The sequence below is a fragment of the Crassostrea angulata genome, chromosome 10 (genome assembly GCF_025612915.1).
Source record: "Crassostrea angulata isolate pt1a10 chromosome 10, ASM2561291v2, whole genome shotgun sequence".
NCBI lineage: Eukaryota > Metazoa > Mollusca > Bivalvia > Ostreida > Ostreidae > Magallana > Magallana angulata.
The window spans coordinates 6782917-6800351 of record NC_069120.1 but is presented as its reverse complement, the minus strand read 5'-3'; the positions used below and the strand labels follow the sequence as shown (position 1 = coordinate 6800351).

At 34.4% G+C, this 17435-nt stretch overlaps 1 protein-coding gene across 7 annotated transcripts in view; it reads left to right on the top strand.

Annotated features, from left to right (window-relative positions):
* Nucleotides 1–17435, top strand: part of LOC128165321 (protein FAM149B1-like) — a 34385-nt gene that overhangs the window by 12620 nt on the left and 4330 nt on the right. For 4 of the 7 annotated variants that reach the window (XR_008241045.1, XM_052829733.1, XM_052829728.1 and 1 more), the window contains exons 1-12: nt 2838–3163; nt 5503–5607; nt 6326–6476; nt 9559–9698; nt 10165–10305; nt 14241–14408; nt 14500–14632; nt 14723–14774; nt 14868–14968; nt 15061–15164; nt 15679–15844; nt 15944–15967. Coding sequence is in view for 6 of the 7 variants with exons in the window: in XM_052829733.1 (XP_052685693.1) it covers nt 2976–3163; nt 5503–5607; nt 6326–6476; nt 9559–9698; nt 10165–10305; nt 14241–14408; nt 14500–14632; nt 14723–14774; nt 14868–14968; nt 15061–15164; nt 15679–15844; nt 15944–15967 (1473 nt within the window). In the remaining variant the exon portion in view is untranslated. Of the gene's footprint in view, nt 1–2837; nt 3164–5502; nt 5608–6325; nt 6477–9558; nt 9699–10164; nt 10306–14240; nt 14409–14499; nt 14633–14722; nt 14775–14867; nt 14969–15060; nt 15165–15678; nt 15845–15943; nt 15968–17435 lie in introns of those variants that run through there. The other 3 variants (XM_052829734.1, XM_052829732.1, XM_052829731.1) reach the window with 2 other exon arrangements.

Below are 17435 nucleotides of genomic sequence, written 5' to 3'. Positions count from 1 at the left end.
TTATATCATGTTTTTATTACTATTTTTTTTTTTGTTATTTGATGTGGAAGAAGATTGCAGTTGAATGGAGAGAGAGAGAGAGAGAGAGAGAGAGAGAGAGAGAGAGAGAGAGAGAGAGAGAGAGAGAGAGAGAGAGAGAGAGAGAGAGAGAGGTCTTATTAACATCTGTATAAAGTATAGTAATTCTTCAAACATTTTTGAAAATGACTTTCTTCCGCTCATAAATCAAACAGCAGCAGAAAATTCTAACCACTTTATAAGACGGTAAGGACACTGGAGTTCTTGTTTTTGTACAAATGTTATGATGCATGATCTATCTGTCCGACTGCAAAAATCAGCTAGAAATTTAACATAGCAGTATAGTCAAACTTTTGACACACTTTACAATTTATTAAGTGAATATTGTGGTAGGAGTCTTGGAGAAATGATGATTCAAATTAAGGAAATATTGAACACAGGACAAATATTTTTCATATAAATAATGTTTTGCCTCTGTCTTTTGTAAAATCTAAGGACACATTATATTTCCTTGTCCATGTTTTGAACCTCATGACCCACCATGTCTATTGTTGACTGCAAAAGGAGTTGCCTCCCTTTTCATAGGATTACTTGTAGCACTTACAAACATTATGTTTTTAAAGCTGATTGCAATGATGAAATATGAGAGCTGTTCTTTTATTAATTCATTGAAATTGAGTGTGACAATTTTACCATTTCCCGTTGGTGTTATATTTTCAATGGACACAGCTGACAACGATCCATCAATATTACAAGTTGCTTGATTATAGTGGTGACTTTATTGAAAAGAATTGATATCATGTAGCAAAAACATGCAGCTGAATATATTGATACACACATGAAACAATTGGAAAAAAATTACCTAAAATGAGAAGGAAGACAGCACAAGAAACAATGAACCTACACCATGCAATTGTGCAAAATGATTGTGCACATTGCAAATGACTGTATATATATATATATATACACAAATGTTATGCTAAATGCTCATTGACAAAGACACTGCTGATTAATTAGTTTACTCAATTTAGTTTATTAATTATTAATTGTTAAATGATATTCTAAGCAAGGTTGTCTTCTTTTTATTGGTGCAACCTTGATCATGAGACTAAAGATATTTCTCTTCATATAGTGCATGCATGATTATATTGATAAGTACTGATACATGCATAGAGGTAAAATGTTGTGTACATGTTATGTAAGTCATGTAATAGGTCAGGAAATGTAAATTCAGTGCTAAGAAGACTGCTAATATAATGGTATCATTTTCTATATGCCTTTTAAAAAGCTGCAGAACTTCCTATACCAACATCTGTCTCTGAGGCATTGATCCTCTAGAAAAATTGATATGGTATACATGTTCAACAAAAATACTGTTACCATTGTCAATATTTATAATTTTGTTAAATTAAATCAATAGAAAGGTGTAACTCTACTCTCCCTGCACTCTGGAGTACTATATTACTATCATGATAAATTATCTGATAGCTGCTTAATCAATCCTATGAAATATTAATGTAATATTCCTGAAGCAGTTACATCACTTTTATCTAGCTTTGTAGAAATCCCCTCATTGTAAGACAGTCATAATTACGTTTTCTTCCTGACCTTAAAGTCAGAATAATCAGGGAGAGCTACCTGAACATTACCATGTGTAGATGACCCAATCTACTAATGAAAGACTCATATTGAGAAGAGCGAGATGTACTGTTTGAGTTTGCTGCTGGTATTATCCGCTTGAGAATCTATAAACTGGTAGCTGTCTGAAGAGCATCTCTTAAGTTGTTAATTGCCATGACAATTCCTAACCTTCGATTCCAAACGCAGACATCCCTGGACAAGATTCTCGTCATTCAGGGGTCAGTATCTCAGGGTATTTGATTGTAATGTCATTGGTAGGGAGGAGGCTCTGAAAAAATGTCAAACAATAGGAATTTAATTGATGAAGGCAACTAGTGTAGACTGCATTTAATGTCAGATTTCAGGTGACGTATGATTTTGAGAAGACAGATGGAATTATCAGCAGTGTAGCAGCTTTATCATAAGTCTTTTTCATGTAGCAATACATCACTTTTAATCTCCAGAAAACCCTTTCTTCTCATTTGCACAAATGTGTGCCTCAGATTCCTTCTAAGAGATATAAAAGAAAAGTCGCTAAGAAGCCATTAACTTGACAAGATTTGCGATTCTGCAGTATAAACTCAGCATAAACGTATGGCATTTAATTTCTGATTTTGCATTGATAGGTGATATTTGTGAAAATGTCAGGGAAGATAATACTTATAATTCCCAATCCCCCTTATCACAAATTCCTCCTTACCAACCAAGATAAAGCTATCATGGCTCCAGGCTTTGAGAGGAATATTAGCTTCCATTCCAATAGATGGTGGAGCTCTGTGATTGTCACCCAACAGGGTTGAGAGCCAGTTCATTGATGACAGTGTTTGCTACATGTAAATGCCCGTATACAGCAAAGATAGTAAAGCTTACTCGTTCAAGTCGCATGTTGTTTGTTTGTGATAGTTTTCATTGGATGGTCGATAGAAAGTTAAATTGACTGCCAGTGTGGGCACTGTCTACAATGGAATAGGCCACGCTTCATCTGTCATTACGAACATCACATATAAGAAATGATGTGCATTTATTTTTAAGCTGCTCCACCATTGTGTACTGTTTGGAATGTTGTCATACCTGATAATTGACTTACACTATTGCTGAAAACATTTTGACACTTCTCAGTGTGTTGGTAAACATGTAAGGATAGCTGTGTTCTCAAGAATTTATTGCCAATTATGTTGGATTAACCTTTTCTTCCTGTGACCATCAGAAAGGATCTTGATTTAATTCATCCAGGAACTTTAAAAAAAATTGTTTTTGGACTTAAAGCATGGCCTGATCTTGTTGCTCAGTAAGATGGACCCAGGCAGGGTCCAAGGGCTGAAGTAACAGACAAAACAATGGGGACAGATGTGATGTTAAGACATGTTCACATGTCTCATCCAAACCCCAAATACTGGAAGCTTAGCTTGGATGTGAAGTCAGTCAGTAGGGGAGGGGTAGGGCATAGGACCATCAAACTGCCTCACCGTCGCTCTTATGGCCTCTCACGATCTATTGTCTGTGTCAGTGCAAAAATTCATAAAAGGTAAAACCAAACATTTCCAAGAAACATGTTTCTGCTTTTTTTTGTGTTTATGGAATTGTAAATTTACATACACTAAATTGAATTTGAATTTAAAATCATTGTAAATGCAGGAATTGCCATAATGTATGATATCTGTATCTGTAATGAGTTGGAGGTATCCGTGAAAGATGCTTCAATATATTATTTAATTTATATTAGAATTGTTATCAATAAATGTGTACCAGTTACCCAAAGTATCAACAAGGTTCCTAAAATTCTGCCTCCTCCAGTAGCTTAAATAAAAAATGATTCATTTCTTTAAATTATGAATTGTCAATTACAAGTATTTTTTTCCATTTTCTGGTTAGAAAAATAATTTCATTCTCTCTATATAATTTATTTGATCCCTTTGCCTTAAGTTTTTTTTGTGTACAAAATTGTTGGGGTAATGTTTTCTTTGTTATTCAAATATAAAATTTATTGCCCTGAACAAAAGTAAATTGGGCTTGGAAACAGTAATATTTCATATTGTGTACCAGTGATACATACGGTAGATAAAACATAGTCGATCCTTTTTCATTCATATCAATATATATATAAATATGCAACATGCCATTGTGTGAAGTCTGTGGCTTTTATGTATTTGTAAAATCTTTAAAACACTTCTTTACTAAAAGTAGCTGTTACTTTATTCAAAATATGTTTTTAAAAAACAAACCACTTAAATCTAAAGAGAATTGTTGATTGGGTTTCCCTTTGAGGTGCTAAGGTGCGTACAATGAAAATATACCAGGTATACACAAATTTACCTCCAACAATTGTAAAACAGACTTTATAGCTTGTCACCAAAGTACTTGAAAACTAACAAGGCTCTAATAAAGATACGTGATTGTAATGTTAAGGTAAAGATCATGAGGCACATTTCCTTTGAGGAATTTTCACAACCCTATGTAAGCTATGAATATCAGTAAGAACAAGGTCTTTAGAATCAAATTTAGCATTAAATCAGAAATAACTTGTGGGTGATTAAAACAAATCAATAGGGCTTGTTTCATTTCAATGCGGTTGTTTTGGAGTAAGTTTGCACTGGTCAACGGAGGTTTACACTTGAACATTATGTGCCGAGATAAGATAGGGTCGTTATTGACCAAAAGAATTAAGTCAAATACAAGAATTAGTGCAAGGTTTTATTAAAGGTATAGAGCGGGGAACTGGTCAGCAGGGATAGGGAAAGATTGTTTGAATAGAAAATGGACATGTTGCCAAAGCCTTTGTGCTTGTGTACAACTTGTAAACATGATTGATTTCGGTTATGGAAGTCAAGGTGCCCTTTGGGTGAAAGATATTTTGGCCGTCATGGCAAAATCTTAAATGTCATTGGTCAGTTCTCGTGTAACGGTGTTTCATTATAGAAGAAAATAAACATGTTATGTGAAGAAAAAATTCATAAGCAGAAAAAAATACAAAATAATATAACTTATACTTTTCTATATATATTTACCAGAAGATATAATGAATTATATAAAACTCATGTTAATGAAATAAACTTGATATATTTACTGTTTTAAAATCTTTTAATTAAAAACTCTCAGCTTGAACTTTCATCTTGGCTTATATGATGCGTTTGATTAGTTAAAAGCATGATCATGATACATTTAGTATTTCATTTATTAAACAAAAATTGTATATTGTATGTGCATAAAATCTAATCTGTATAGAGATGGATGAAGGCTAACAAGCCTGCTCACATCTGTAAAAAGCTAGTACAAAACAGAAATTAATTACTTGGGTTCAAAAACTAAAAAGAATGAAAAAATTGTACATTATAAAGGAAAAATTGTGCATTAGAAAGGAAAAGTGGCATTTAAAGGCAATAGGTTTTGGAAAGAAAAATTCTTGTGTGTGAAAGTTGATTGCATAAAGGAAGTTGTATATAAGTAAGACTGGTTAGCTATATTTTGTGATTTAATGTTGATTTAGATCGGAGTACATCACCATAGGAACTTTACAGTCATTGTATCATACACAGTGCACCCTTGTGTTTATGTGCATATGTATATATATTGGTGGATTTATGACTGTTTCCTCTTATCTGATGTAAAAAGTTATTAGCAGCACACTTGTATCTTTGTTCCTACCTTTTTCATACAATAAACAATGTTCATTTGGATAAAAACTGATGAAAAATAATTATTCATAACGCTCTGTAAATTATTTCAAGAAAAGCCTGTAATTATTGCATTCATTTTGGGTTTGAAATTTGGGAGGCGAGTAATGCTTAAGTTGACAGTCTTGTTTAATATTTGATATTTAGTGTTCTAAGTGGCATTATTAAATGTTTTTGCTTGGTTTATTTACAGACGAGGCATTCCGCAAGGGTCCCTCCATGACCCCTACCCCTCTATAGAAACCCAGCCTCCCCTCCCCACAGACTTCTTGGCCACTGTGACAGAGGCTCTCACAAGGTAAGACAGATCTCATTCATGTAGGATCAGCCTATTGAACCTAGCTGTCGTTCATAGTCAAAGATTGTAAAATACCGAAGAAGTTGAAGACTGTAGAGCCAAATAAGGAAATTGACAACAGTAGGATCCTGTTACATGCTATGAAAAGGCAAATTCTCTAGAAAATACCCAGTTTTTTTCGCTATTACAATCTTTTATAGCTGATGTTTTTTATGTTCTTTTTCATCATCAAAATAACTTTTCTGTGATCAGTTTATTTTTGCTTTAAGAGTATATCATCCATTAAAGTGCATTGTTATCATTGCATTTTTATTTTCCTTTGTTTATATTAGTTACTGGAAGTATTAAAGAATCTTTATTAAAGTTTTATATCATTTTGTGATGGAAATTAACTTGTAGCGGTAAATGATCTATAGGAGGGATGCCTCCAGTTTGGGATTTTTATTTTTGAATTATCAAAATTATATGTAATAACCCTAAATTTGTATTTCTTATGTTCTTTTCTCCTCAAATTTTATGTCCCAAAGCAATCTTTATTTCAGCTAACAATCTGTAATTCATAATGTCAAGACCAGCAGGGTTTAAAAAAAAGAAGAAAAATTTTGACCTTTTAAAGAATTTCTGTAAATGCATGTCATGACCAAATAATTGTTCACTATTGATATAGTTTATTTCTTAGCTCACTGTGAGTTGATATGGACTATTTCCTATGTTATAGTTATCATGGTACCCCCTCCAGCAGTGGTCGGTCTACCCCTACAATCACCGAGGCACAGATCGTGCACACCGTACAGGTCGGGGAGTGGGGCACCGGAAACACGACGGAGCGCAGCAGCACGGGGTCCACCTCCACCGGCTACTCCTGGGACGTAAGTCACCGTCAAACCCAACACACGTTTACTGTGGAATCATTAGAAGTCGAGGTGGCTCAATTTTCGTGATCTTTTTGGGTAGCTCTCACCCACGAATTTGCATCCTCCACAAAAACTAATTATAAAAGATTTAGTTTTCCTACTGAAACTGAAAACCGACATATCCACAAAATTACCTATCTATGAATAAACAAAAATCCCTAAATCCACAAAAATTTTGCACCCACGAAATTGAATGATTCCACAGTGATTGAAAATGGTTACCAATGACTATACCATAGACTATTACTCCATTAAATTGAATACTCAGTATGTCAATTTGAAGATCAAGGGAAAAATCATTTAGATTGTCAAAACAAATAAAATACTGGATATTTAAATTGCAATATTTGTTTGTAACTAACATATACCGGTAGTAATAAACTGTTTATAGTTTAAATAAAAACTTCATGGAGTTTGTTTAAAAATATTTGGTTGTTATGAAGGGTTGAGAGGTACTTTTTATTGCAAGTTATTAAAAGCATCACACGCTAATTTGATATCTGATTTTGATGATATCAATAAGCATTTTGTCTTAAAGATATGAATCTTTAAAGAATTTTTTTTGATATGAATGAACATGTTAACTGGAAGATGATCCATTCAGATTCGGCAATGGGTGATTTGTTTCTGAATAAACAAAATTTTAAAGCTTAGATCAAATTACCATTTAAAGTCGAGAAAAAGCAATAGGGAAGTTATTTATTTTTTTTTTTAAATAAAAGCATTTTGAATTTTAGTTAGAAAAAAATCTACAGTTAAATTTAAAAATGGTTTAGAAATCCATCTGTTTGAAATGATCGACAGTTAATAATATCAGACAGTAATTGGGACCAGAGAATAAAATTGTCTCTAGTATGGACTTCTGTGACACATCTGGTGTTTCCCACTCTCTCCCTGGGGACAAAATGACGACATCATCACAGATTGATATTGCCATGGTGATAAAAAAATATTGTGGAAGCTGTATCAGAATTGATATCCAAGCAGCTGATACACCTAGTTGGTAGCCGCCCGTTTCATCTCAGATAAAAGGCTTATTCAGGCAACAGCAAAGTTAACCACTTCAAATTTAGCAATAAATTGTTCACTTGTAAGGGGGCCCAATATCTGGGGATATTGTATTCATATTCTGGTGTTGAAGAAATGTAAAGAATTTAGATTGAGACATCCATCTAGAGTAAATATAAACTAGGGAGGAATCAGAAAATAATTTAGCCAGAAGGACAAATATTAACAAAATCCTAGAAATACCAGGTGATAGTTGTTTGATAGTTAAAATATACAGGTGCTACTTAACCCTCTAACACTAGAGTAATGCCTTGGTAATTTGTGAATTCATTAAATGAATGTTTGGTTTTATCTATACCATTTGTTTGAAAAACATTTAGTAAACTTCAAAACAAGGCAGATTGTTTTTTGAAAATTTAAATGGCCACCAAACAAATTGCTTGGTAATTTAAAGATATTTTAACTGTAAGCTTGCCCATATGTAACTAACTCACTGGAGATATATTAAAAATGATTTTTAGAACCTTGCTGTATTGCAGAGTGATGGTTAGGAGAATAAGAATGATTCTAGTGTAATGGAACTAAATTTTCTAATGGATTCCAAAACATAATGTCAAGCTTGAATGACTTTGTAAGATATGAAAATAAGACCAATTACAGAAGTCGGTGCCTGTCTCTTTATGAAAATTAATGTTGCAAGTTTAAAAGCTTTTTGTTAGAAACCTCAAGTCCTTTGAAGGCTTTTTGATGACAACAAAGTAAACACCCTCTTGAATATTATGCAACAGACAGCAGAGTTTGAACTTTGTCAACAGCTTCCACACGATAAGAATAGAGTTTTGAATGGCAGAGTCTCCGGAGAGGGGCTATCTGTCATTTTGACATACAGAAGTGTGTCCCAGCTCTAGGGCCCTGCTATTTTGGGTCTGGGACAAGTCGATTATCACACTCTACGTGTTTTTCTATTCCACGTTGTAAGTGTTCTATCAATACCCGATGGCATGGTCGTAACTTTCCTCTTCACCAATCAGTTGGTTTATACCCGTTGGTGCCCTGCAGAAAGAAGCGGTTGACATCTCTTGGATACCGGAGCGCCATGTTGATTTACCCTCTTCTCTGTTTAATCCCAAGCATAAATCAATATAATCAGCCATTTTATGGCAAATTAATAACAAATTTTCTATTAGTTTAGGGATGAATGTATTGATGAAAAGTTTTGTTCTTCATTTAGAATTCAGTAGAATTGATGGACCAAGTTCCACAATAAATAATTACATACCACTTGAATATACTGGTAGTTTGATTCATTAGATACCTTCAAAGTGATTAATATTCACAGAGTATAATTTTCATTGCGAGTTGTTTTTCTCTAGATTTGAATTATTCAATTTTGCAGTTGTTTTATACGAATGATTATTTCATCTTCAACATTCTGAAAAGTTATTTCATAATACAATTTACTTATTTTTGAAAGATTTTTTGACTATTTGCAGTTTTATTATAATCAAGTCCTTATATCATTAGGCAAGGGACCTAAATTTCTATTCACAACAAATTCACATAGAATTATTCATATCAGTACTGTAAACCTGTGTGCTGACTTTATCAGATACATTTTTATAAGGGGGAAGGCTAAAATAGGCTGTGCCTGCTGCTTAATCCTATTCATTACATGTATTTTATTGAATAAAGTATTGTTTACTGGTAACTTGAATGTATTAATGTTTCATCCATGCGCAACTTATATCGGACTCTAATTTGATGATTAAATTCAAAATAATGATAATGAGAGCAGATTGAACCATATAAAAAACAAGCAAGGTTTTAGATATATCCAGGGCAGTATGCAAGCATCATATTGTCTCTAATGAACACCCAGAATATCAGAGATATTAATTATGTTAAAGGACCCAGTTTACATTAATGAATTGCATTCATATATTCTTACTGAAATCTAATTTAAGTTTATTTTAGACGTACATTTCTGGTGTTAAACATTATTTATAACTTTAAAACATTGTGTTTACAGGAGTTTGACAAGCAAGCTGCCAAAACTGTACAAAACTTGTTTGATGAGATAGACTCTGTGCTGTTTGAACAGAGCGGCGGTGCCCCACCCTACATACACAAGGAGTGCCAGGAATGGGGAGCTCAGTTCCCACATCTCAGGTGTGTGTCGCCACGTCTCTCATGTTCTCATCAATATCTGAGAAGACGTTATAAAGGGAGTTACATTTCACTCAGCCTGTTCTTTTGTGAAATTTGATGGTTAATAGAAATCAGATCAAACTCTCAAGGACATGCATTCAGTTCTGAAATTCAATTTTTGATAATTTGATATTGGAAGAACACGTGGGAAATCTATTGTGAGTTTCATTGTTTGTCATACACAACATGTTGAGAACTTGGCCCTGTAGAATCACGACAAATTTGGTTGGATCACTACGACCCTTTCAATCTACACTCCTTTTCTTTTTTTAATTCACAAGTTACAATATTCTCTAAAAGCATGATACATCAATCAAGAAGTTTATATATAACTTTGCACTACGTTATACTTGTATTACATATAAATAATTTACCCAATAATTTGTTTGTTTCATATTTGTGTGAAATTTGAATCTTTTTTCCTTAGAATTCTGGGAAATCAGCTTATGAGTCCAAATGACCAAGGGTTTCAGCTGATAGAACGTGAGGGGTCGCGGCCAATGACCGGAAGCCTGGGATTGGTGGATGTCACAGAAAATGAAATCGCAGCTACTCAAGATATTCAGGGGTGAGTCGACGGCTAAGTAATGGAGTCGAAAAAGGAGGCTCATTGAAGATATAAAATGATTAAAATTACTGTTTATTGATTTTCCTCTTTTCTGATTAATTAGTAATAGTTTGTAATTTCATCTAACTTTGTAATAAAGGGTGTTGGGCAAGTATGAATAAATTTTAAATGATGCTGTAAATTTTCATGATATGGGTTCAATTCATGCGTTAGTGTTAACGAGGTAAATTCTCGTCAATAATTAATTTAGAACACCTAAAAATAGATGTATCCTCATCCACCCTGTCCCTATGTAATTACTTCCCAGCAGCTTGTCCTGCAGATACCATCTTTTTTTTTTTCAAGTGGATGATGAGAATGAATTTTTAAATATTTATTGTTCATGTTTATGAGTTTCCATAGCAATCTGTTGGCATATCTGATAAAACAGGGTGTACCGAGAGCCAGTAATTTAACAATCAGTCTGCATGGTTTTAATATTAGCCTGATTAGGTTGTTATATTTTATGACATGGCATCATGGAATTACAGTCACAACAGTCAGATAAGACACACTTGATCCATGCCTGCAGTCCCTGGGCCGTTACATCACCCATTACTGCTGAGTCACTGTGTTATCATTAGCCACAATGCACACATGCACAGATAATGATGTTTCATTCTTCAGGTTTATGACATGGAACCCGCTTTGTAAATATCTAAATCAGAGGATTTATGGAAAAACCAATATTGTTGATGACTTAAAAGCTATTACCTTTGCTAGGATATTGACCTAAATTCAGAAAACAGAGTAAATCTACAATTTGTTGCTGGAAGATATCATTCATTGTTTGTCTGTTTGTTAGTTGGTTTTGATATTATGTATAGTTTTTAGCTCACCTGAGCCAAAGGCTCAAGTGAGCTTTTCTGATCACAATTTGTCCGTTGTCTGTCGTCGTTGTCGTTGTCGTCGTCGTCGTAAACTTTTCACATTTTCATCTTCTTCTCAAGAACCACTGGGCAGATTTCAACCAAATTTGGCACAAAGCACCAGTAGGTGAAGGGAATTCAAGTTTGTTCAAATGAAGGGCCACGCCCTTTTTAAAGGGGATATAATTGAGAAATATTGAAAATTTGTTGGTATTTTTCAAAAATCTTCTTCTCAAAAAGTATTAGGCCGGTAAAGCTTAAACTTGTGTGGAGGCATCATCAGGTAGTGTAGATTCAAGTTTGTTCAAATCATGGTCCCTGGGGGTAGGGTGGGGCCACAATTGGGGGATCAAGTTTTACATAGGAATATATAGAGAAAATCTTTAAAAATCTTCTTCTCAAAAACTATCAGGCCAGAAAGATTCAAATTAAAATGGGAGCATCCTCATGTAGTGTAGATTCAAGTTTGTTCAAATCATGGTCCCCGGGGGTAGGGTGGGGCCATAATTGGGGGATCAAGTTTTACATAGGAATATATAGAGAAAATCTTTAAAAATCTTCTTCTCAAAAACTATTTGGCCAGAAAAGCTCAAATTAAAATGGAAGCATCCTCAGGAAGTGTAGATTCAAGTTTGTTCAAATCATGGTCCCCGGGGGTAGGGTGGGGCCACAATTGGGGGATCAAGTTTTACATAGGAATATATAGAGAAAAATCTTTTAAAAAATTTCTTTTAAAAACTATTAGGCCAGAAAAGCTCAAATTAAAATGGAAGCATCCTCAGGAAGTGTTGATTCAAGTTTGTTCAAATCATGGTCCCCGGGGGTAGGGTGGGGCCACAATTGGGGGATCAAGTTTTACATTGGAAAATATAGAGAAAATCTTTAAAAATCTTCTTCTCAAAAACTTTTAGGCCAGAAAAGCTCAAATTTGAGTGGAAGCATCCTCATGTAATGTAGATTCAAGTTTGTTCAAATCATGGTCCCCGGGGGTAGGGTGGGGCCACAATTGGGGGATCAAGTTTTACATAGGAATATATAGAGAAAAATCTTTAAAAATTTTCTTCTCAAAAACTATTAGGCCAGAAAAGCTCAACTTTGAGTGGAGGCATCATCAGGTAGTGTAGATTCAAGTTTGTTCAAATCATGGTCCCCGGGGGTAGGGTGGGGCCACAATTGGGGGATCAAGTTTTACATAGGAATATATAGAGAAAATCTTTAAAAATCTTCTTCTCAAAAACTATTTGGCCAGAAAAGCTCAAATTAAAATGGAAGCATCCTCAGGAAGTGTTGATTCAAGTTTGTTCAAATCATGGTCCCCGGGGGTAGGGTGGGGCCACAATTGGGGGATCAAGTTTTACATAGGAATATATAGAGAAAATCTTTAAAAAATTTCTTCTCAAAAACTATTAGGCCAGGAAAGCTCAACTTTAAGTGGAGGCATCATCAGGTAAGGTAGATTCAAGTTTGTTCAAATCATGGTCCCCGGGGGTAGGGTGGGGCCACAATTAGGGGATCAAGTTTTACATAGGAATATATAGAGAAAATCTTTAAAAATTTTCTTCTCAAAAACTATAAGGCCAGAAAAACTCAAATTAAAATGAAAGCATCCTCAGGAAGTGTTGATTCAAATTTGTTCAAATCATGGTCCCCGGGGGTAGGGTGGGGCCACAATTGGGGGATCAAGTTTTACATAGGAATATATAGAGAAAATCTTTAAAAATCTTCTTCTCAAAGACTATTAGGCCAGAAAAGCTCAACTTTGAGTGGAGGCATCATCAGGTAGTGTAGATTCAAGTTTGTTCAAATCATGGTCCCTAGGGGTAGGGTGGGGCCACAATTGGGGGATCAAGTTTTACATAGGAATATATAGAGAAAATCTTTAAAAAAAATTCTTCTCAAAAACTATTAGGCCAGGAAAAACTCAAATTAAAATGGAAGCATCCTCAGGAAGTGTTGATTCAAGTTTGTTCAAATCATGGTCCCCGGGGGTAGCGTGAGGCCACAATTGGGGGATCAAGTTTTACAATCCTTAAAAATATTCTGGGAAAGTTTTCGGTCCAAAACTCAGTACTTAGTGTGAAAGCACAGGTTATGAGATTAAAGGTAGATTTAAGTTTGATGAAACCATGATTCCCTAGAGAATAGTGGGGCCACGAAATGGGGAGAGGGGGGGTTATAGGAATAGAGAAAAATCTTCTTACAGGTACAACAACAAAAGGGGCTTTACTAAAAAATAAGAGGTGGATAAAAATTGGCAGATATTCAATTTTTTTTAGCAAGATCTACTGTACTCAGTTGTCAAGATATTTTGATACTGTAATGCTAATTTGATCAGAATTAAGGCAATTGTTGCTCAGGTGAGCGATGTGGCCCCTGGGCCTCTTGTTATTATTTTTATTAAGGGGGGGGGGGTGGAAAGTTCTGTAATATGACTATTTTTCCAGAACTGTTGACAGTGGAACAATTAATTCCAATAGTTACTGTAGTGCATAGCCCACTCTAGATTCACAATTTCAAATTGAGACCCCACTCCAGCACAATTCCAGTACACCACTGTGCCTCCCTATTGTTAATGGTATATATATATACTTAAAATATAAAAACAGAAAATGTACTTAAATCACATTGTCTTTGTATTTAATTAGTAGTTAAACTAAATTTGTTAACATATATGTTAAGATTCAGGTGGAGAAGGTAATATTTATATGAGATGTAAATTCAAAAAGCATGATTAGATATTTATGAACGCAGGTCTGTGTTGTTCTCAACAAAACATATACATATTCTTGACAAATTGATATCAGTACCAAGTAAGAATGAACCATGAGCTTGCTTTTCTGTTCACCAAACAATAATCATGGTTGGTGTTCTTTTAAAAACACAGAATATAAGTACAAAAAATTGTTCGTAAGGAATAAAATCCTCCTTGTGACACATGTACTATGCATGAATATGAAGCAAAGAATGGGCAATTTTTAAACAGTCAGTAATAATTTTTTTATTTCTTGTGATCTTCTTGTCTTGTAGATTATCATTATCAGGGAAAAGGGTTCAAGCTAGGAAGCCCCCTGTTGAGGCTCGATCCAACAGGCAGGGCTCTGATGCTCCATTCACCGAGTTCACTCATCTAGAGGAGGAAATATTTGAACAGGAGGGAGATTACGAGGAGATCATAGCAATCGAGTATAAAGATGTGTAAGTGACATGTAGACATGTACAGTGCATTAGCCAAAACTCTTGAAAAAAAAAAGATGATGAATATACAAAAAAAACACCTTTATTTTAGGTATGATGAAAGCTCAAATGACAAGAAGCAATTAACACCCAGAAGAAGAAGGGTTGGGTATCCCCCAATAACGCCCAATGCCAGCATCAAAGACAGTGTCATCAGCTCAGCATTTGATGCTATCTGGCAGGAGGTAAAATCAGTAGATGTTTAATACATTGCTTCAAACTGTAAACTTATTACATAGTCACCTAAACTGGTTTTCTGTAATTCTGAATTTTAGATTGTATCATGGATGCAGCCTCTCACCAGGAAATACACAATGATGGTACTCGGTAAGTCAAACTTTTAAGTTATTTTACATAAGACCAGAATATTGTACTAGTTATGGCTATGTTGATTAGACATTTTATGTATTTTTATCATAGATGAGAGAAAGCCTATTCGAGTACCCATTTTGGATCAGATCCGTGCCGATCATCCACTTCCTTCATCCAGGGAACCTTCCTTCAGCTTCCTTAACAACAAGGTACAGCATGACAATGTGTTCAGGTGAAACTGTGCTCATTCTCTGTGTTGATGTTACTATTGCTTTTACCTGGAATATTTTTAACTTCTTAGATACAGAGGTCCAACACAACAATAGGAGTGACTGGGCCACGATTAGAAAATGTTCTCCACATATCCACAAAAAAACTACAGAGTCGGGAAGCCACATCACTTACGTAAGGCATATTCAGATCTTAATTCATGATCAAAACAGTCTGAAGCAACTTCTAAGGCTTGATTGTATGTGAAAAGACTTTCATTTGTTACATATTGTTTCAAAATACTGTTTGTCTAGAAAGTTATTCTTAATTAGTATTGCAAGAATGCAAACTACCGGTATATCGGTTATGAGATACGTAATTCATATAGCCCAGGTTCCCCAATTTTTGACTGGTGATTTTGAACCATTACATTTAACCTGCGAAAAGTACAATATTTTATTACACGACATCTTCTGTTTCTGGTGATATGTATACCTTGCCTACATTTTGACATGCTAGGTAGGTATTTGTGAAAGAAAAGCATTTATGTGGATTGAAAAAGCCTGGTCATATTGTAGCATGTTGCATTCAGTGACAAAAAATCCAATCTAGATCAGTCCTTCATTGGTGATGCCAGGAGAAAGCAATTGGGAGCAACCTCTGTCAGCTTTTTGTAGTGAGCTTATTGAATGAATTGGTTATTTTGTAGTGACTCGGACCCAATAATTAACACAGCCCGCCCTGCCTCCAGTGCCAACCCCTCCCTCAAGATGTCCAACCGGCCAATCAGTGTTAAGCTGACTCAGCAGCGGAGCACCAGAAGCGGCCTCATCAGACTCGCCCCCATTGACAACAGATCAAAAACCCCGAATGTGGTAAGAGTTCTACCACTTGACTTTGCTTTTACTCATTTTCTGTTAAGCTTGCAATGATTTGCATATTTTCATGCATTTCCACGTTTTTCATTTGCTCAGCTTATCCGAGAGACGAAACACAGAGTGAGTTTTCATATTGTCTTCTCATTTCTACATGTCTTTGGTTAAAGGGTGTATAAGACCAACTTAGATCAATAGAAACCATGTACTGTAGACAATAAGGTGCATTTAGACACACAAGCACAAGACCACTGGACTTCATTTCCCTTGGGCATTGAAATTTATTTATTTAAGTTAATTTCAGATTTGCATTGCAATTTATGATGAGTTACCCTAAAGGGATTACACACCCTGTGTATTGTTGAAATGGATGTCTTCAGTGATTGGTTGTGCATGTGTTTAGAAACTGAGTACTTGTAACCTTCATTAGAAAGTTGCTGGTTCTAGAAAAACCAGGAAAAATTTCAGAAAGTAGATGCTATCATAACTGCAAGGAAAATTGTTAATAGTGAACACAGATATATAGCAGATGTATGATTAAGGATTATATTGAACAGTTACAGCAAAATTTATGTTTTCAATACAAAGTTTAAATCATTGATAATTAATCATAATGTTTTGAAGGCTTTTTAGCTGTCCATTGTTTTATCATTAGGAACAAATAATTTTGGAGTAGAATACATAATAACAATGTTACTAATGATCTTTTTATTTGTAACTGAAAGTACATCTCTTTCATATTAACGACCCGCTAACCTATTTGTTAAATGTTTCCAACACCATGATAATGAATCTTTACAAATATTTGTATGAATTCTTTTTTTAAATTATAGGAAGCTTTTAATTTACAGCAAGCTGTGATATTAATATTGTGAATTATTTCCAATATGCCAAAAAAATGTTTATATCTCATTTTTTACTCTCATTATAGTGGTACATCTATCATGCCTTATAGTCCTTATCATTTCAAACTTCTCAACAAGTTTTTTAAATTCATTGTACAGTACAAAGACATTGTTTTTTAAAGCATGGTCTACTTTAAATATAGCTAAAAAAAGGCCTGTGTAACATCAGATTCCATTATTTTTGTTTTAAAAAAAAAGGTGCAAGAAAATTAGGTTACTGCATGCACTGCATACACCCTGTAAACAGATTTTGGACATTGCTTAAACACTGATAGAAATATCTTCCCGTAGTGTATCAACATAGCTCAGTGAGATAGGCGGAGGTTAAGTTGATGTAAAATCAATGTACTCAAGTATGACTGTTGTGTTCCCAAAATGTGATGTTCATGTACATATAGTACACATAAAATGCATACAAATACTTATTAATTAAAATTGACTTATAAGTGATTCTTTTTATTATTCAAATTCCCTTCAAGTTATTGGGAAAGGTTTAGATATATGTTTTTTTCAGATATTTCAATCCATAAATTTTTACTGTAAAGCAAGTGTTGTAGCGATTTTCTGAATTAAAACTGCCTTGAGAGTTAATGCTATTTGTTTCTGCACCAATATCTACACCCTGATGATCTGTCCAACTCCAAGTTATTCAAATAATCCATGCACTTTTTAAAAAGAAATTTGCT